This window comes from Cololabis saira, chromosome 13 (assembly GCF_033807715.1).
Source record: "Cololabis saira isolate AMF1-May2022 chromosome 13, fColSai1.1, whole genome shotgun sequence".
Lineage (NCBI taxonomy): Eukaryota > Metazoa > Chordata > Actinopteri > Beloniformes > Belonidae > Cololabis > Cololabis saira.
In genome coordinates, this window is record NC_084599.1 from 39,649,796 (window position 1) to 39,672,538 (window position 22,743).

At 38.1% G+C, this 22,743-nt stretch overlaps 1 protein-coding gene across 1 annotated transcript; it reads right to left on the reverse strand.

Moving 5' to 3' along the window:
• Positions 1-425: 425 nt before the first annotated feature.
• On the reverse strand, positions 426-22,502 carry rgs5a (regulator of G protein signaling 5a). The gene is made up of 5 exons (XM_061738875.1): positions 22,360-22,502; positions 21,136-21,249; positions 16,835-16,896; positions 3,023-3,189; positions 426-614 (listed from the first exon to the last, which is right to left on the reverse strand). Exons 1-5 carry the CDS (start codon positions 22,401-22,403, stop codon positions 450-452), a joined length of 552 nt encoding a protein of 183 aa, XP_061594859.1. The 5' UTR covers positions 22,404-22,502; the 3' UTR covers positions 426-449.
• Between the last annotated feature and the right edge of the window lie 241 nt (positions 22,503-22,743).

A 22,743-nucleotide genomic window follows, 5' to 3' on the forward strand; every position in this document is an offset into this window, starting at 1 on the left:
AAGTGTGTTTTTATTATCGACCAATCAAACGATGAAGGGAATGTCAGATTACAACTGGGGGGATTCTGGTCAGTTTTATTAGTTTCTTTTCAGAAATTTAGGATGAACCTTGTGAAATCATTTGGATAGAAACTCAGGATCTGGGGAGACGGGGCTTTTTCAAAATGCAGTTCTTACTTTCCAAAACAATTTAGAAATTTGATGGTAAAATAAAAGTCTTCAAACTGTGTAAAACAATGGTAAGTTTTATTAGAAATGTTAAATTAAAAAAATAAAGAAAAAAAAGTTTCAGATTGTTTTCCAATAAAACTCAACTGCTGTTTGAAGTGACCCCGCCCCCCCCCACATACCCGCCCCCCCGGGCCCCCCAGGAGGTCCTGGTACTGTTTGGACCGACCCCACCTCCCCACCACCCCACCCCGCCCGCCCCCCCAGGCCTCTGCTCGGGCTTAGTTGACCAGCAGCTCCTGGTACTGCTCGGACCGGAGGAACCTCCCGAAGGAGTCCTTCTCCATCAGGGCGTGGATCCTCTTCTGGGCCAGGTCGAAGGTGGAGCCGGACAGATCCACCAGGTTCCTCAGGGTCACGTCCTTGGTGAAGTGGTCGATGTTCACCTGGGGACCAGAAGGGATGCGGTTTGATGAAAAAAGATAGAGAAAGAGATACCTATTAAAGCTGCAAGCAGTGATGAACGGGACCTTGCACGTGCAATTTCCACCAATAAAGGTCAAGGACTCAAAACTAAGTCCGATGACACCACCCACGACTCTTTATGTCAAACCATTCAAAAGTTATGGGAGAAAGTAGGAACTATCAAATATGGACCAAATCAGATGAAGTGGGGGCGCGCTTTTTGCCGTCTAGCGTTGCCACGGTAACACTTTTGACTGAGAAAAGTAATGCCCATCGTCGCAGGATCGAGATGCACATTTTGATGTAAAACACACCTGGGTGCACGTTATGGTTCGTGCGAAGAAACGGCCGAAGAAATGGCATAAATTACGCCAAAATTACACGATTAATTCAAAATGGCCGACTTCCTGTTCGTTTCGGTCATGGCGCCAAGAGACTTTTCTTTAAGTTGTGACATGATACAGGTGTGTAGCGATTTTCGTGCATGTACGTCAAACTGTATTGTGGGGCTTGAGGCACAAAGTTTTCTAGGGGCCGCTGTTGAGACATTTTGCCACGCCCATTAATGCAAACCGTTACATTTTTCGCCAGGCCTGGCTTGCGTGCAAAATTTGGTGACTTTTGGGGCACGTTTAGGGGTGCGTTTAAGGTAAAAGGAATCAGGAATCAGGCAGTTGGAGCTATTTTCCTTGTTTCTTGCAGATCTTTCACCTCCATCCAGGTGCGGCTACTCTCTCATGACTTGTATGTTTTAAAGAATCAATGCTGCACCTCTTAAAGTGACGGGTAAATGGCTTAAAAACGTGGTACATCCAACCTTTGAAATTCAGGAAAAGGATACTGAACAAAAATAACCGAGTCAAATTCCATGTCTTATTTGACCTGACTTGGCCAAATAAACATGATTCTGATTCTGAGTCTTTTTACCAGCTTTATTCGTAGGAAATAATTCACATTTGGACACTACATTTCTACATTACACTTCCTAAAATTAATCAAAAGCTCTTTTGAATGAAATTTAAACAGTTTTAACTACTTTCAACATGAATAAAGTCCTTTAACAAAATAGTGTATTTTTAGAACTACCAGTTTTTAGAACTGGTAGTTTGGAGTCGGCTAAATCCTCACTAATTAATGATTAGCAGGTAATTAAGCCGAGGACTTTAGGGATTTCAAAAGTATGTGAAAATTCTCTGATGGGCTTTGGGTCATTATTGTTTTTTTGAATTTCCTTCTGTAAAAATGGCACTAATGTATTTTCTCATGCATTATTTTTTGCGGTTTATCAATATTATATTACTTTTTGTTTAAAATATTTTCCAACATGGTAGTAGAGTAGTAGATGGCAGAAAATTTCAAAACGGCTTTGTTTCAGTTTAAAGTGCTGGGAAAAAAACAAAAACACATGAATGTTGTCCAGAGGGAGGACCGTTTTCTCAGGGTATATGAGGCAAACAACACTGAAATCTGATTTTTATCACCAGGATGACGAACGGCAACGATTTGTGACCGATTTAGGTTTTTCTGCAAAATTCCTTAACCTACTTGCACATTTGCATGACATCAGTTCTGCAAAACTGGACCATATTCAGTCTTAAATGATGAAATAAAGCTGTGCTCCTTCACACATGAACCCACTTAACAGAGGTGGGAATTAATTTATGTTTCCAAAACAAGCTGTTTCAGGTAACTCATGCGCATGTCAATCCTAGCGAGCATTCATTTAATTTATTTAATTTATTTATTTAGCACAAATTATTTTTAAAAACAGTGCATGGAGGGAGAATTGACTGTTTTCTCAATATTTCGACTTTTTTCTCGAAGTGCACAATAAAAAAAAAAATCTTCCTCCTCTAAAATATTTTTTCTCCTGCATGGTCCTAATACTCTTCCGTACATTCCAGAGTTTTGGACATTTAAATGTAATATTAAATTGATGCCCAGATGTTCGACAGAAGGGTAAATGAAGATTGCCACTGTGTCTACTTGGATATGAATTAAAATCAGATGTAAAAGTAAAAAACCGCTGGAAAGTGACAGGAAGATCTTGTTTTCTATTGATAAACTTCTACACAAACAAGCATGAGTGAAAAATATGAAGTTTATGATGGATAATCGTGAAAAGAGGTGCAGATCGTTGGTGTCTACCTGACTGAGATCGTTCTCAAAAATCTTTTTTGGATTATCAGTAATTTGATGAGAAAACTTGGATAAATTGCAGACCAGCCAAGCATTTTCATTGATATTTTGCAAAAGAGCATGATGAGGCCCAGCATGTCCTCTGAACCAGACTGCGTGGTTAACTAGTGAGTCACTAGTTAACCATCAGTCACTAGTAGTGACTGATGGGAAGTGAAAGGAGCGTGCAGGAAGTGCAGGAGCCTCTCACCTCTTTGGGGCCCTCGGACTGGATGAAGTCCTCGTAGATCTTCTTGGCCTTGGAAGCCATCTTCACGGAGTTCTTGGTCTTCTTGAAGTCCTCGCAGGCCATCCAGAACTCAATGTTCTCGTCGCTGAACTCGGACTGCAGGAATCCACGGAAAGCAGCGAGGCCGTCTGACGGAGAGGGATGGAAGGAGGTCAGAGACGGAGAGAAACTGATGTTAAAGGTTATAACAATAACATCAGACGTCGTTATATAAACCATGTTGCAGTTTACATTTTGGTCTAAACATCCCCAACACTCGGCTTCTAGACTGAGATAGCTTCACTACTGTGTGATGAACGAGTCAGACTTTAATAAACAAATCACTTTTCCAAAATTAACTGTGTGCTAACGCAATAACGAAGACATACGCAATGTTCTCAGAGAATAAAGGCCACTTCAACTTGTTAAATGGCTCCTATTTTGTGCTTTCAGCTGGGAAAATTGTTCACATAGAATCTGTATAAAGTAAAACACTATAAAAAGCAAACATTTCAGGATGCAATGGAAAAAATAACAATGTATTCTACATTTCGGACACATGATAATACTTTATATGATGCACTTTGATTCCAGACTTTGAATGAACTCACTGTCTGAGTTTTGGAAATGCAATCATCTTTGTTTGTTGTTTAACTTTATCTGAATCCAGGAAGGAACCACTGATCACCTGACTATTGTCATTTATTTCTTGACTGTTTACAGACTTGATGACATTTGGCATCACACCACACCTAGACATTATTATACATTTACTTAATCTTTGTCTATAAATGACACCTCCACCTGGAAGCAAACCATCAGTGTGCAGTTATACTTTGTTGTGATTGTTTGCTGATCCCTTGCAAGGTTTTAATTAAATGACATAAAGACCATTTGGTTATTTTGTCAGTCTTTATTTTCAATTTTCCACCACAAATATTTTTTTAAGGAAAAAGGCTGGGAGCTAAAAACAAAAACAAAACAAATAGTTTTATCATTTATGGTCAAGACCTCTAGCCAATAAATAAATGTTATTACGGTAAGCAAAAAGAAAAAAAAAATGTGTAAAAAAAAATGTGCAGAAATCTCAAAGACGTGAAGCAACGTTAGAAAAGAAGAATCCTCCATGACGGTGTGAATAAGTCATACGGAAACTCAATCAATGGTTTCTTTTAAAGGTTATTGTCGCCTTTATTTAGAAAGTAGGTAGACAGGAAGTGAGTAGAGAGGAAGGAAATGGGGGGAGACACTGCAGTGCAGAGCGACAGGCCGGGACTCGAACCTGCGCTGCCGGCATGAGGACTAAACGGATCTGCTGAACCCGCTGAGCCGTCCAGGGCCAAGTTTTTAAATCAATCATCCATTTAGTGCCATTCATTTTTCTATTTATTTGTTTTTGTCCATATTTGTTATTAAATGGCAAAGTGATGTCTCTGTTTTCCATATCTATCCCGAGAGTGGGTGGACTGCAGAGATGCCTCAGGTTAAGGATACGACTGAGAAAGGTGTTGATGAGGGAAAAAAAGCACCAGAATAAATGATCTACTCTGTTTTCTGTCAGTGAAACTTTTATCTCTAGATGTTAGGAGACAGGTTTTGAATGCTTTGGTTTTGTCGCAACTGGATTATTGTTTTGTAGTTTGGTCAAATACTTCAGTGAAGAATGTGAAGAAATTATAACACATATGGCACAAAATAAAGCTGCACGTTGTGATCGATTGTGTCCTATTAGATCTAATGTGTCCAGCAGATTAAGAATCTAGGCTGGTTATCTAGAAGACAAAGGTTTACTTATACCTTGTTAAATTTTTGTATGACAGATTATACATCATTTTATCACCATGGTTACAGGACAAGAACTACACCAGAAAGGAGGTTCATACCAAGGGTGGGAACAGGTCTGATACAGAGAACTTTGGTTGGCTGGAACTCTATACTAGTTCATATTTCTCATGTCGGTAGCAAAGATTGGTTTAAGATTCAGTTGAAACAATATCTTTTAAAATTTAATGAATTATGATTTGACATTTGGAAAGGAACAGAATGAAGTTTGAATAGGATTACAGGTAGTGTAAACCCTATCACAATAAAGGTGAAAAGTGGTCAAGAATTCTAAGATAAGGTCATTTCAGGCAGGTATTGTTTATGTTTTATTTGATTACATTTCTATGTATTTATGTCTGAGAATGATGGTGATTTAGTTTTATCCTCTGAGTTGTTTGTGACTAAGGGAGTTGTGTCTATTATTGGTTTGTTTGTCATGTATAATGTATGTCTGTTATGTATTAAGTGTTCATTTGTGTGTTGTGTGTATGTCGGACCCCAGGAAGAATAGCTAATGCTGTTGCTAATGCTAATGGGGATCCTAAATAAAACAAACAAACAGGCATACGAGAGACAGCTGAACCTAAGATAAGATAAGATAGTCCTTTATTACTCCCTCAATGGGGAAAGTCATATGTTAGCAGCAGTACACTTAACATACACACACTCACACACACACACACACACACACACACACACACACACACACACACACACACACACACACACACACACACACACACACACACACACACACACACACACACACACACACACACACACACACACACACACACACATGCAGGGAAGGGGGTAAAAAGGTAAAAAAGTAAAAGATATATATAATTACAAAATATGGACAATATATACATTGCGGTGGAGATAAAAAGATAAAGAATATAAGATAAAAAAATAGTGCGAAGGAAAGAAATACAGTGCAAAAACCTCTCGTATACCTGCGGCCGAACGTGCACCAGCATCTTTCCATTACGCTCCAGTTGGGTGTGAGTTGAAAACATCGAGGTGTTTCTACACCACAGACACCCAGCAGGTCATTAGGAGTGTCAGAAAGACTGAGTGTCAGAAAGACTGAGTGTCAGAAAGACTGAGTGTCAGCGTAAACTTTCAGTTTGAGCAACTGGAAAACATCTAAAATGGGAAAGAGCTGTTGTGCGATCGACTGTACTCATAGATTTAGCAAGAAATCTGAGTTATCGTTTTACAGACTGCTGAAAAATAAACTTAAGAGAGACAAATGGATCGCTGCAATTCACAGAAACAACTGGATTCCAGGCACCGAAACGTGGATTTGCGGTTCCCATTTTGTATCAGATAATGTTGGATTTTTGGGTAGCTAACGTTAAACGGTAAAATCATAAAGTTCGGTGTCCTCATCACTTTAATTTCTACAACAAATCCTGCCTTGAAGTCGGACCAAGCGTCAAGACTTTTGTAAGCCTTCAAGCTTTGCTTCGTGTATTTCCCCGGCGTAGAAATTAAGTACATATAAATATCAGGAAACTGGATTGGTGGCCAAATATTAATGTCCATGGACCACTGGTTCTTGGTAACTGTACCAAATATTAACGTCCATGGACCACTGGTTCTTGGTAACTGTACCAAATATTAATGTCCATGGACCACTGGTTCTTGGTAACTGTACCAAATATTAATGTCCATGAACCACTGGTTCTTGGGGTAACTGTACCAAATATTAATGTCCATGGACCACTGGTTCTTGGGGTAACTGTACCAAATATTAATGTCCATGGACCACTGGTTCTTGGTAACTGTACCAAATATTAATGTCCATGGACCACTGGTTCTTGGGGTAACTGTACCAAATATTAATGTCCATGGACCACTGGTTCTTGGTAACTGTACCAAATATTAATGTCCATGGACCACTGGTTCTTGGTAACTGTACCAAATATTAATGTCGATGGACCACTGGTTCTTGGTAACTGTACCAAATATTAATGTCCATGGACCACTGGTTCTTGGGGTAACTGTACCAAATATTAATGTCCATGGACCACTGGTTCTTGGGGTAACTGTACCAAATATTAATGTCCATGGACCACTGGTTCTTGGTAACTGTACCAAATATTAATGTCCATGGACCACTGGTTCTTGGTAACTGTACCAAATATTAACGTCCATGGACCACTGGTTCTTGGTAACTGTACCAAATATTAATGTCCATGGACCACTGGTTCTTGGTAACTGTACCAAATATTAATGTCCATGAACCACTGGTTCTTGGGGTAACTGTACCAAATATTAATGTCCATGGACCACTGGTTCTTGGGGGGTAACTGTACCAAATATTAATGTCCATGGACCACTGGTTCTTGGGGTAACTGTACCAAATATTAATGTCCATGGACCACTGGTTCTTGGTAACTGTACCAAATATTAATGTCCATGGACCACTGGTTCTTGGTAACTGTACCAAATATTAATGTCCATGGACCACTGGTTCTTGGTAACTGTACCAAATATTAATGTCCATGGACCACTGGTTCTTGGTAACTGTACCAAATATTAATGTCCATGGACCACTGGTTCTTGGTAACTGTACCAAATATTAATGTCCATGGACCACTGGTTCTTGGGGTAACTGTACGGGTCACTGTCAAGTCCAACTGCCTTTAATTTAAGCCCATAATCGGCTGTTATCCCGTCTTCTCCACTAGTGACGTCAATGCAGACCCTCTATTGGAAAAAGCTAAACCATGACGACGTAACAGCTTGTTGTTGTTGTTCAGGAAAGTTTCCGGAGGCACCTTAAAAGAACATGTGACCATCATTGGTTTAGTTTTTATGCAGCATGAATGAACTGAAAGTTTCCATTGACGCCTTTTTAAAACTTCACTAATAATTACAAGGGGAAAAAAAGTGTTTATGCACACACAAGATTACCTTTATGGGATTAAATAAATACATAAATAAACACACAAGCAGCCAGAGCTCTCAGGCAGGGCCATTGTAGTCCAACACAATGGCTGTGAGAGCTCCGGTTGTTGGAAGCAGCATGTGCTGCAGGTGATAAGCGCTCGGCCGAGGCCTCGGCTTTTATCTCCCATCTAAACGCTGGGCTCGGTTCAAAACAGCAGACAGCTGTAATCAAGCTCTGGCTAACCTTAAGTGCAACGACACGCATTAAAATAGAAGCACTCGTGAACAGTTTCAGTGGTAGAGCCGAGGCATAACTTTAATTCTGCTGAAAATAGAATTTCTCAGTTTAAACTATCTCGTCTCAGAAGGTGGGAGAGTGAAATGCAGTTATATAAACTCTGCGTGGCCGGCCTGGGAACTGGATACCCGTCTCAAGCGTTGTAAGTTCTGGGATTTTGGAAGCAGATCCATGTAAGACAGAAAATAACTCACGGAGACTCCCATTAGGAACAACGAGGGAAAAGCTGCTCATGCAAAATCTCATGTGGATAAATAATAATCACGGCGCAGTGGTCAGCAGCAGCAGCAATAAATCAGCTCTGGTGGGACTCTCTCTCTCTCTAGAGATCATATATCTAGAGTCATATCCAAACGCCACTAAACGGGCAACAAAGGGCCGGTTTTCACTTCCTAAGCCAAACACTGATGTTCTGAAGCGTACAGTAGAATATAGATCAATGAAATCAGGGAATTCTTTACCACTATATGACTGAATTAACACAGAAATCCATGTTCAAAAAGCAAATTAAGAAACACCTTGGAATATCATATGTATAGGATACCAAACACACACTCACACTTATACAGACACATATAGGCCTACATACTGGACAGGGTGAGGTGTATTTTTGATCTGATTTTCATGGCCTAGATCAGGGGTCGGCAACCCAAAATGTTGAAAGAGCCGTATTGGACCAAAAACACAAAAAACAAATATGTCTGGAGCCGCAAAAAATTAGAATGAAGGCAACACATGCTGCATGTATCTATATTAGCTATAATTAAGGGAATTATTACGCAGTTTGAGAAAAAAGTTGAAATGTTGAGAAAAAAGTCAAAACTTCGAGAAAAAAGTCGAAATGTCAAGATTAATGTTGAAGTACAATCTTGAGAAAAAAGTCGAAATGTCGAGAAAAAAGTCAAAATTCAGAGAAAATAGTCGAAATTCAGAGAAAAAGTCGAAATGTCGAGATTAATGTTGAAGTGCAATCTCGAGAAAAAAGTCGAAATGTTGAGAAAAAAGTCGAAATGTCGAGAAAAAAAGTCAAAATTTCGTGAAAAAGTCGAAATGTTGAGAAAAAACTTGAAATGTTGAGATTAAAAAAGTAAAAAGAAAAAAAGAGAAAAAAAGGAAAAAAGGGAAAAAAGAAAAAAAGGAAAGAAGAAAAAAGAAAAAAGGGAAAGAAGAAAAAAAGAAGAGAATAAAAGGGAAAAAAGAGAAGAAAAAAAAGAAGTAAAAAAGGAAAAAAGAAAAAAAAAAGAAAAAAAGGAAAAAAAAGGTCAACATTTTTGAAAAAGCACCAGGAGCCACTAGGGCGACGCTAAAGAGCTGTATGCGGCTCTGGACCCGCGGTTTGCCGACCCCTGGCCTCGATGATGTTTTACAGTATATTGGAATGTTTCATGTATGTTTTTTTTTGCTTTAAGATAATGATTTACATGTACAGTAAAGTTTAATGTAGGTTTTTTGTGTTATCTTCTTTCTTTATGTCTTGTTTTTAAGTATGTTTTAAATGTATTGTTTTTTAATGTGGACCCCAGTAAGACTAGCTGTGTTTAAGGGCATAGTTAATCTTACAAATAAAAAAATGTTACCAAAACACACGTAGCCTCCGTGGGCTGCTGTAAACACACAAGCTAATGCTTACACACATTAATTCAAGCATGCAAACGCTGGACAAACGTGGAGCTGCCCGAGACGCTGCTGAAGGAGCCACTTAGGAACATACTTTGCCACCCACTGAGTGCACAAACATTCCCGTCAGCTGGTCAGCGACGTCTGTACGTGCCTTAATGCACAGCAGCAGCATTAGCGTCTTATCAGCACAGTTTACACACACGGCTGTATACCATTAACCATTAGAGTTAATCATCCGTCTCGTCAGGCTCTCCGAGCACTTTGTGTGCTACAGGCGCGTAGCCAGTAATGGCAACTTTGATCAAAATACATGTTTCACATAAACATATTCTAAAATATTATATGAGAAAAGGTATACAGTAAATATAGGCTAAACGGGATTTGTTGTTGACTTGTGTTCAGCCTTTATTTATTTTTCTTCTGATTAAAACTGAACTTTTGAAACAAGTTTCAGGGAGCCTCGGACATAATCTATTACTCTGGTTCCGACAGATTGAGCTGCCTTTAGCCAGCAAGCTAGCCGGCGTTGCAGCCGACTTTATCGACACAACAACGGCTAAACAGAGTTCATTGATTAGTTATTTAAAAAAACCAAAACTTGAAGAAGACACGCCACTGCCAGAGCCTTGGACTGAGTCCACCCAGCCAGAGGTTAGCCCTGCCGCTAGAGGAGGTTAGCCCTGCTAGAGGAAGTTAGCCTTGCCGCTAGAGGAGGTTAGCCCTGCTGCTAGAGGAGGTTAGCCTTGCCGCTAGAGGAGGTTAGCCCTGCCGCTAGAGGAGGTTAGCCCTGCTAGAGGAAGTTAGCCCTGCCGCTAGAGGAGGTTAGCCTTGCCGCTAGAGGTTAGCCTTGCCGCTAGAGGAGGTTAGCCTTGCCGCTAGAGGAAGTTAGCCCTGCTGCTAGAGGAGGTTAGCCCTGCCGCTAGAGGAGGTTAGCCCTGCCGCTAGAGGAAGTTAGCCCTGCTGCTAGAGGAAGTTAGCCCTGCTGCTAGAGGAAGTTAGCCCTGCTGCTAGAGGAGGTTAGTCCTGCCGCTGGCTCGCCGGCACCAGCGCTCTCTCCCGTTCAACCTGCCACTTTGTACAGTTAAACTGTTAATTATTAATTATTGTGTTGTCTGCTGCAGTACGGAAGAGTATTAGGGCCAGGCAGGAGAAAAATAAAAACAATATTTTAGAGGAGGAGGATTTTTTATTCATTATGCAAAGTCGAAATGTCGAGAAAAAAGTTGAAATGTTGAGAAAAAAAGTCGAAATGTCGAGATTAATGTTGAAGTACAATATCGAGAAAAAAGTCAAAATTTCGTGAATAAAATTGAAATGTTGAGAAAAAAGGCGAAACTTCTTGAAATTCTTGAAATTGTATTTCAACATTAATCTTGACATTTCGACTTTTTTCTCGAAGTGCACAATAAAAAAAAATCTTCCCCTCTCAAATATTTTTTCTCCTGCATGGCCCTAATACTCTTCCGTAGCTGCAGAGCCAATGCGCTGCCAGTTCAGCAAATAGGCTACAATAGTGGCAAATAGGCTACTGGCCTATAGGTTTTCATGCTCTGTTGGTCGAGCATGTTGTGTTTAACTGTTATAATGCATTTGTAATGCAGATTACAAAGTAAAATTGTTTTCTGCTTAAAAGTTTTTATAAGTCCACCTTTTCTGGGACAATATGGCCCACCCATTTTTGTCCGGGCCCACCCAAAAAAAATATTTCTTCCTACGCCACTGCTAAACAAAAAAAAAAAGGAATACATGAAAAGGATTCCTGAATTTATTTTCTTAAACTGCAAATAATTGCACAATATACAATATTGAAATGATTTTATTGTTTTTTTGACACTGGTTTAGACCGTAAGTGGAAAGTACTGCAGCTCAAATTGGGGAAATGCATGCAATCATTTAATTTTTAAAGTTAAGAACATGTACTTTGGAACTCTTTACCTGCTGAGATCAGGTCAGCTAACCCCCCCCCCCGCCCCCCCCCTGCTTTTAAATTAATTTTAGACTTGGTTATTGCTGTCTTATGTTCTTATCCACTATGCACTGTGTTTTTATCTTCATGTATTTTATTGCTCTTGGGAAGCACTTTGTAACTTTTTTAAGAAAGTGCTATATAAATAAAGTTTGTTATTATTATGTATTCAATATCCAAGAGTATAGAAACAGACCTTTAAACATATGCTGTTGTTCATAGAAATGTACATAAAACCCTTTTCATATATGTATGTACAGTATGTATATGTGTTTAACTTGAAGTTACCATGGCAACAAGACCATATGCCCACGCTGCATCATCTTGATGGGAACCAAACTGCTTGGTGCTGCTATACCTTCTTTAAACAGTTCATTAGACGGAGCACAGACACCAGGGACTCATGTTTTCCCATCTGGCTTTGGTTGCTGTAACCGTTACGTAATGGAGGCCAAGAGTTTGAGTAGTTATGAAATAATGATGCTCTTCGGCCTCCCTGCTTTGTTGTTCCCTGACACCAGGGAGGCTACTTCAACCTGGCAAATGGCTCCTATTTTGTGCTTTCAGCTGGCAAAATGGTTCACATAGAATCTGTAAAAAGAAAAAAAACTATAAAAAAACAAAAAGCATATTTCAGGATTTTTTTTAAGAAAATGACTGAGAGCTAAAAAAAAACAAAAAAAAAACTTGTTTTGTCATTTATGTTTATGTAAAAAATATATTGTTTTCTTTAAAAACTTTACCTTTAGGCCCATTTCCAAACTTTCCTTCTACTTAATAATATTATATATATATATATATATATATATATATATATATATATATATATATATATACAATAATATATTAATATTAACTGCAGAAATAATCCCTTTCAGCGTTTTTAGATCATGTCCGTGAGGTTTTAAGTCTATTCATAGTAGCTGAGGGTTGAAATCCTCACGACTGCAGGTTCATGGGACTTAGGGGATCATAGTATTTTAAAAACACGTTTAGAGCATTGTGTAGGCTTTCCTAGCACATTCCTGGCGTGGTTCAAACCCTACATGGCTCAAATAACTCTTTGTGTTAGTCAAAATGATTTCAGCTCCTCATCTGCTTTACCGCCATGTGGCGTCCTGCAGGGATCAGTATTTGCACCTCTGCTATTTCCTTTGTATTTCCTGCCATTTGGATTCATTCCTAAAAGCACACAACAGCTTTCCATTGTTATGCAGATGATACTCAGGCTTATATGCCGCTAAAAACAGAGAATGCCTGTTCCACGAAAACTTCAGCTGAGTATCTTGAGGAAGTTGTGACATCCGTTGCCTAATCAGACAGGATTCTTGGTTGACTATTGTTAAATCTACCCTGAAGACTCACAGCTTCTGTTTTGCTTTCAACGCAGTAAGAGATGTTGATCTCATTTAGATTTGATTGGTTTTACTAATGCTTTTATTTGTTTTATATATGTATTCTATCTTATTATAATTTATTATAATATAAATTATAATATATATATTATTAAATTAGATACTGTGTTTCATTGTACTTTGCGTTTTATCACCGGTTGCAGCTTTCAGGTACATCACTGTTTTTTGTTGCTGCTGCCAATTGTCCTTCTTTGCCTCCGTAGACTCTCCCACTGGCTGACTTTTATTTATAAATCCATTTTGGGACGTCTCCCTACATATTTGTGCGTGCACATGTGTAGAAACGTCAGCCATTATGGCCTGCGCTCACAGAACTTTATTCAAATGCAGGTCCCGAGAAAAAGAACTGAACTGGGTAAAAGGGCGTTCCAGTTTTCTGCCCCGTCAACCTGGAATGATGAGAGAAGGACTTGAAATTGGTTGATCTAGTATCCTTGGGTGAATTCAAATCCATTTTAAAAGACAGAGAAATTAGCTCTCTCGGTTCTTGTGACTGCTCCGTTGTGTAAATGTTACTATTGTTTTACTATTGTTTCCCCGGAATGTGTGACTGACTGTCTGTGTTTGTATCTATGTATTGTTGTATTGTTTTTATGCTGCCATTTTGGCCAGGTCACTCTTGAAAAAGAGGTTTTAATCTCAATGAGTTTTTTTACCTGGTTAAATAAAGGATATATATTATTATTCTATATAATTTCTAGACTTCACATCCATCCTTTACATCACATTGATTAAACTCTCTCCTCTCGCCGCTCGCTTTCTAATCGGTCGTTGTGGGAGCTGGAATATTCAGACTCGTGGGGATCCTGTAAACTTAGGTGGATGCATAAAATAGGACAAATAAAACAGTATTCCACACGTGAAAATGTGAAATTAATATTGATTTCTAAAAGTTGACATTTGGATGAGACCATGTTTGTATTTGAAAGTAAAGCAAAGCAACATCAATCCACTCATTTCAAAACCAGCTTCCCACTCATGCCTGTTTTGCTCTCGACTTCAGGAGTATTTATTCTCAGTGGGAGACGTTCGTGTCCTGATTCACCGGCAGGAGTTTTACACTTGTTCATGTGGAGTCAGAGAGCAGCGAGTGATCGAAAAGACTTGAATCCCTTAAAGGACCTGGATCTGACATCGTTTGTGTTCAGCATGAAGCTTCAATGTGGATTTTAAAAGCGATGTAACTCCTGCAAGAGAGTTCTCTTAGCGAGTCCAGTCATTGACTCACACAATAAAACCATCTGCAACTAAACTGTAAAAACGTTGTAAACGCTCTGCTGTTTAAACCCAAGCGCCTCACACACCAGACCTTTCATTGAAACTTTAGGAAACTGTGTATAAACATAATATGTCATGTGTTGGCCGAGAGACGCAACGAAACTCATGACATCACCTACATTTTCTAGCAACAACACGATCCGTTGGCCTCAGTGTTTCAGTTTAAGCATCAGTTCTTCTCCAGTCCTTGTGGCTGCTATCACTCTGCAGGACTTACCAACATGTTGGTTTCATTTAAAAAAAAAAAAAAGTATTTGCTTTTAAATCCTTGAATGGTCTTGCCCCGCCGTTCGGGGGACGGCGCCTTCGCTGTTGCAGCTCCACAACTACCTGCCTCAGCAAATCAGACAGGCCTCCTCTCTGTCTGTTTTTAAATCCCTTGTCAAAACCCACCTTTTTCTCCTTGGCTTTTAACACTTAGCAAGACAGTTGACTTTATTTTATCCTTTTATTCTCTATTTTGTTCTTTTATCTTTTATTTTATCCTATTTTATTGATTGATGGTATGGCTGTTATCTTTATTTTATGCCTTTTAACTTATTTTATTTATTTTATTTAACATTTTATATATTGAGCTGTTTTGTCTTGTTATTTCATTTTTCATTTTCATTTATTCTTTATTTCATTCAAAAAAATAAAACAATTGAATACAAATACAAATTGTGAATGAAAAGGGAGCAGAAAGAAGAAGAATCTTATCTGATCTGCCCCTTTTCCCAAAAAATAACTTCACAAATAACATAAATTAAAAAAAAAAACAAAAAAAACAACAACAACTAAGTGAATAAAAAACTAAAATAAAATAACCGCCGTCTATGGGTATGTTATTTATTCAGTACAGCATTTTGGTCAGTTGTGGTTATTTTAAACGTGCTTAGCTTACCAAATAAAATTGGATTAGAAATTGGATGTTTGCCTGGTAGTTTAGTTTAGTTTAGTTTGTTTAGTTTATTTATTTAGCAATATAAGACAAATTTAACAATAAATGTAAAAACATTGAAATAACATGAAGGAAAGGAAGAAGCCTGGTGGCTTATATAGAATCCTTTCCATATATGAATAAAAAACACAACAAAAGCTACACAAGGGGGAGTAAAAAAAAAACAAATAACACAAAAGAAAATGTAACTCAGATTAAATAATAAACATTACAAAGATGAAACAATAAGAAAATTATTTAAATGTTTTTTTGAATATTGGCAAGGATGGTGAGGATTTAAGAGATTTATTGAGTGAATTCCACAAGTGATGAAAGATTGATGTTTACATGTTCTACAAAACGCTAAATTAAAATCATCTTCGTGCCTTGTGGCATAAGAATGAATATCGGAATTAACACTTCATCATTTGACGTGAGTGTGAATGATACGCAGCCCTGAAGCGACATGCACGTTCACAGGAAAACAACGATCTCACGTAGCACGAGTCGTTATATGAAAGAAGTTGCAGAGTCGGAAACAACACAATTCTGCCCAACTGATGAAGGAAAGACGGAGATGGAGAAAAAGTCAAGCACAAATGTTAACCGGTGCAGAATCGTAACGTTGGTCTCACTTCTTTGACGTCAAAGTCGGATTCAATTCACTTCAGACCCATATGGTGTAGCGGTTAAGATTCCTGGTTTTCACCCAGGTGGCCTGGCTTTGACTCCTGGTATGGAAATGTATTTTTTACAGAGTATTCTATTTTATACTATTTTATTTTAAACTTATTCTACTTTTTACTTACATTTTTTTTTAAGGAAAATGCCACTCTGTGCTGCTTTTAATTTTGTTTTATGCCTTGTATAATGACAATAAAACGTCTGAATCTGAATCTGAACAGATCTAATCAGATTCTGAGCTACGTATGAAAGCGGCCCGGGTCGGACGTCGCCCGCGATCGTCATGTGTGATCGACAGAGTTGGGTAGTAACGAGTTACATTTACTCTGTTACATTTACTTGAGTACGTTTTGGGAAATTTTGTACTTTTAGGAGTAGTTTTGAATCACTATACTTTTTGAAATTTTGTGCTACTTGTGCTTAATTAATTTTTTTTATTCTGTTATTATCTTATTTATTTTATTATTTATTAAAGTACTTGAATTTACTTTAAGATTATTTTAATTTAAGCTATTTTTTATGTGTTATTGATTTTAATTAATTTTATTATTTTATTGATTTAATTTGCCTGAAGATGATTATTTAAAAATAAAAAATATTATTTTAAAACGTCTGATTTAAAATAAATCAGACATTACTCAACAGTTACTCAGTACTTGAGTAGTTTTTTCACCAAGTACTTTCTTACTTTTACTCAAGTAATTATTTGGATGAATACTTTTTACTTCTACTTGAGTCATATTATTCTGAAGTAACAGTACTTTTACTTGAGTACTATTTTTGGCTCCTCTACCCACCTATGAATCGATTGTGTGTGATTGGTTGTGTGTGATTGCTTGTGTGTGATGGATTGTGTGTGTCTGCATGGTGATAAAGGTGAGAGACGTACAGCTGTTGCTCAGGACCCGGTCCAGACTCTCGCGCCACTGAGCCGCCTCATCAGGAGTCGGCCTGCAGGAACAGATGAAACAAAAATAACATATCGGTTGAGTTTTTGAGCGAAAGCATGAAGGTTAAAAGTATCTAAAACGAACTTGACACAAGTTCAGGCTCTGGTTTTCCCTGGATGATATTAATAGTTCTAACTTGCTGCTGATGCAGAACATCTGGGTGACGATACCCAGAAGTATTTGGGTGCCGGAGAGAAACACCTCATTTCCCAAAATAAACCTATTTTTGCTGGAAATGGAGTCGTGGGATAACTCCAATTCTAGATTTCTATTAACTTTGACAAAACCGCTGTAGCGTCACAACAAAGGACTTCAAAAGAGAGGTGTTCTGCAAATATTCCTACAAATGGCACATGTGGCTTCACAGACTCCCAGCTTTGATCTCGGCCTGCACCGGCTGATTGAAGTCTGGGAAACATTTCCTGAGAGCAGATTGTGTCTGGTTTACACTTCTACTCCATCCATCACAGGAGGAGTTTCCACTCTGAGCACGGACGCCGGACCAGTTCAAAGGGCCATTAAGGATATTTCTGAAACAGCGTGCTCTTTCCTGCCACCGTCGGGTTACATTCTCCAGAGTCGCCGTAATGTTTTCATTGGACATGTAGCTGGACGGACCAGCGGCACATGAGTTCACCTGTTGGGGGCAGAGCCGTGTGGGAGATTTGCGAGGCCCTGTGCAAAATGGCCGGGGGGGGGGGCCCTCGTGCGCGAAATTTTTGAGTTTTTTGGGTCGGTTCGGGTGTCTATATGCGCAATTTTAACTCTCCAATTAGCAAAATACTGGATACAAACATACACACGTTTCATTATGAAGCATTGCATTGACAAGACATGATAAGTCAAGATATATTTATAGAAATGCCTGTTTATTACAACATTGTTCACACACAAATAATCTTACATGAATGAAATCAGCCTGTTACTGAGAGCGACTTATATATTAGTGACATAGGGGCCTAACTCAACTGACATTATATAGTGTGTGATTCATTCCAGTTCTACACAAAACAAAATCGCCCCATAAGTTATCACATTAACAACATGCTTATGCATATAAGTCGTAATCTTCTCAAATTATAGAGGCTAAATAAATGAAAACGGAAAATATGTGCCTCTGCTTGCCTCGACGCGGGGCCCCGCGGCTGCGTGAGAGCTGGTCGGATCAGTGATTTTTGTAACAAATTTATCAAACGAGCCTTTCAGAGAGGCATTAAACTCTTCCATTTTCTTTAGTTTGTTTCTTTTTTCATTCCCTGATGGAAATTTCCTGATTCTGTCTTGTTCTCTCGACATTGTGTGACAGTTTGTTCCAACTCCACCCGTCTGGATCAGAGCAGCTTGTGTCTGCGCTTGGTCTGATCAGTTGTATTGAACAACAGACACGCGCATCATTGCACATATATTTATTGATATGCACAGACTAGTACACGCCAGGGTTATAATAGTTTTGAATTTTTCATTTTAGTTTAGTTTTATTTCGTTTTGACTTTTTCTTCTTCAATTCAGTTAGTTTTAATTCATTTTTAGTGTGGGTTTGCTAGTTTTTATTAGTTTTTATATTTTCAAAAATGCTTAGTTTTAGTTTAGTTTTTATTAGTTTTAACGGCCAGAGCGGAATAAATTGATCATACCAAGAAGCTTATATTGACAGGGGTGAAAACGGAGGAAATTATATCTATAATTTCAGTTAGTTTTTAGTTTTTGTCTTTTAATTTTTGTTTTTATTTAGTTCAGTTAACTAAATTGTTTTTTCAATTTTAGTTTTCGTTATTTCGTTCGTTTTCGTGAACGATAATAACTCTGGTACACACTAGTACACTGTTGATATTTATAAGGGAAAGAACACCCCTTGGCCCTGGTTGGGGGTTCTGGTGAGTCTGGACACCTAACGCTTTTCCCGCTCAGTGCTAACAGTGATAAAACTTGATAAAAAAGTGTGTATAAACCAGGAACCTTCATGCATCTGGTCTGGGAACCGTCCTTATGCCAACCTGTTGCAAACTTCTGGCAACAGGTTGCAACTGCATTATCCTCCATAACAGCACAGAATATTCCAGTAAACCCACAAACACTTATTTTAAATAATTTATCCACAATTAATGCTTCACTATGTCACAAACGAATTTTGCTTGCTGGCCTAACAGCAGCAAAAAAGATAATTGCCCGATTCTATAATGCGAAACAACAAAATATTTTATTTTGGTGTATGGCAGCAGATCAAATTAAAGCCAAACTTGAAAGATGTATTTTAAAATTGATATAGATTACCTTGTTGCAGCTATCCTTGTCCAGTTTTTGCCTTTGTTTTATTTTGTCCTTTTTTTGTTTGTTTGTTGTATTATCTTTTTTTCTGTTTTCCTTATTATTAATTATTAATTGTTTTAATCGAATGCTTAGGTCCGAGGGGTGGGTTTGGAAGGGGTGAAAATATGTGTATAATGTTTGTTTGACATCATCGTGGATGCCAGCGTTTATAATAAAAAAAAAAGAAATATAAATAAAAATATTTGATCACAAAAAAAAACTTTCAAAGTGTGCACGATTGTGGTTAAGATACGTGAGCATGATTATTCCAACGTAAAATACAGAATATACAACCTGAACAGGTCCAAATGTCGAGCCTGAATAATAATAATCACAACCACAATCGTAAACTGTAACAAAGCACCTTTCAATAACCATGTTAACCTCGACTGCTGCACCTTTCACTTTTTAAATAATTGTATATATCTTAATAAGAGCCATTTGCCTATTGCCTATTTACTGTACAGTGAGCGAAAATAATCCAGTCAAATTCCACGTCTTGTTTGATCTGACTTGGCCAAATAACCATGATTCTGATTCTGATTCTGAACAAGTTACAGTAAAAACACATCAAATATATTCTGACGCTGAGCATCCCTGGACTCTCCTCAAAGCTCATGTGCCAGGTTTCTGAGAGAGAAATGTGCAGCTTTCAGAGGAAGTGACTGTGTTTTCCCGTCACAACTGAAACACTTTCCAAGCATTTGCTGTTTCGTCAGAGTTCCCATGAAGTTAATCCCTTTTTACGGGGGAAAATAACCATGTTTGGTAAATTTGGTAGACCTAGAAACAAGATTTTAAAGTTACAAAGTCAAAGAAATACCTTGAATATTCTCCAATAATCATGAAAAAGCGATGAAAATGTAAAATTTCAGGTATTTTATTGACGCCCTATAAAGGGTTAAAGCTGCAAAACTATAGGGAAACACACATGTTCCCTCATGGCTGCAATGTTAGTGTTGAGACTTTAAACACCTCCTAAAATAACTGCAGCCTCTTCGTGTTTGCTGATGTTTCCTTACATCCGTCTCCAGTACTCGAGTTGTAAAAAAGAATCAGGGGGGATGGTGGATTTTATCATATGGGGACAGATCATTTGTGCTGATTACGAATAATATAATATATTACAAATAATAGCAGTGACCAAAACAGCTGCAGAAATACTGCAGGAATGACATAGCAGCAGTTAAATGCAGCCTTCTGTAAGCTTTAAATATCCACTGGGCTTACATCAAATACATCAAAACACAACAATAAAAAACACTTTTCTGAACTTATCAATATGACTCTGTCCTTCACAGGATAAGTAAAATGGATCACTGCAAAAACTCACAATCTTAACAAGAATATTTGTCTTATTTCTATAGTTAAAATGTCTCATTTTGTTAATAAAAATCTTTTTAGTTTTAGTAAAAAAATCTCATTACACTTAAAACAAGACTCATCACTGGAAAAAACAACAATTTTCACCTGTTTCAAGTAGATTTTCACTTAAAATAATAATTTTTTTGCTTGTAATGAAAAGATAAATCTTGTCCCACTGGCAGATTTTTCTACTTATTTCAAGTGAAAATGTAATTGAAACAGGTGAAAATTGTCAAATAAGTTATTTTTCTGGTGTTATTTTTCTGGTGATGACTCTAAATGTTGAAATAGCAGTAAAACCACATTCATTGATGAAATGACATAAGGGATGGAAAGGGGGGATGGCAGTTTTACAGGGGGGATGATTTTGACTGTTTTTATTTCAGGGGGGGATGCCACCCCCCTCATCCCCCCTCAACTCCAGTACTGTCCGTCTCGCTGTGACATCTGAGCCACTGGAGGGGTTTAATCTCCGTTTGGATCTGCAGCATCTCGCGGCTCCTCCACCTCTCCATCACTTATCTGCTCCAACCCCAGGACAAACACGGCTGGAGCAAAAAACACTTACTTCTGGAGCTTCTCCGGCTTCTTCTCCGGCTTCTCAGGGTACGGGATGATCAGGTCGATGGCATTCTCCGGCTTCTGCAGCAAAACTCCCAATTTGGACTTGATCTCCTTGGCCCTGGGCGTTGGGAAACAGAAGCAGACGTCACGTCTTTGTTTTAAGCCCCTTTTTTTTCTCCCACTCGGTAATTAAGATTCCAGTTTCAGGTTTAAATCTTTCATTTTCTCTGTTACATAACACTTAATTAAAATTCAAAAATATTCATGCTCTGGTTTTCAAATCATACCAACGTGGTTTGAATATTTTTCCATTAAATTTGCGGGTTTGAACCTTCTGGTCGTTGTTTTGCACTTGAAAAGTCAACACGTTAACTAATGTCTTTTAAAAAACACAAAGAAACTTTAGTTTTCTGTGAAACTGGGCTTTATAAAGCTCAAAGGAGGACAAACCCGCAAACTATTTTTTTGTCAAAAAACAAATCACAACTTTTTTGCTAACCCAACTTAGCAAAATTTAACAACTCATTTCCAGAACTTCTCTGCACATCCTCATCAGATTCCTGTTTTTCTATTAATTTAGCTTTTTCTCCTTAGTTTTACATATCTCTGTAGATATTGTTTGTTTTATTATAGGAGGAAACACTCGACAAGCCCTTATGGGTTTTTTTGGTTCCTCCTGCACATTTTTTTCTTTTTTTTCATTTTTTTTTCTGTTACATTGTATTTCTTTTTTTTTGTTGTTTCCTTTTTTTCTACATACTGTTTGTCTGATTTTTTGGCGGTTGTATACTTTTTATGTGCAAATAAACTAAACTAAACTATGACTATATTACTCTTGGACCAGTGTATCTTGATGTCTAGTAATGTACATTTTCAGGATTCATTTTAATTTGCTTGAATATTGCTGCACCGTTTTATCTACTTGTTCTTTCCAAATAAAGAAAACATTACAAAAAAAAGAGAAAAACACACAGATTGGCATAAAATAAGCAAGAGTATGAGTGAAACTATTGTTTTTGTTGTCAAAAAGGCTTTAGAAATAACCAGAAATCAGAAATAAGAATGAAAAAGTTCACTTTTAAATCCGCCTTCTGTTTTATCTGATTTTCCCAGAAAGAGCAGCATCATAACACAACTTGACAAACTATTATCAGAGCCTCTATAAAAGCTTTTAAAGCTGCAGCAGATGAGTGCAGGTGTGAAGGGAAAGCTGGTGAACAGGTCTTACCTTTCGAGGCAGGTCTGAGGTAAGGCAGCTAATCCTTTACACATTTTCCAGTGTTTTCAGTCTCGGTGCTTAAAGAGTGAGTTGAGTTTGGCCTTTGGTTGAGTCTCTGGGAGTTGCTTTCTCTGTCTGAGTCCGGCTCCCAGCTCACAGGGAGTTTTATACGGACGCCCTGTGGGCCGAGGGCCAAGCGCTAAGCCAATCAGACTGGAATGTTGCAGCAGCGGCGATGAGGACCGGGCTGAGGAAGGGCGGGTTTTCTGCAGGACTGTTTGCTTTCAGGCTTCAATTAACCACAGGCTGTTTTCCAGGATGCACAAAAGGACAAAAGAGTTTGCACTAATGTCCCATGTTGCTTATTTGTTATTACTGGACTGTATTTCATAT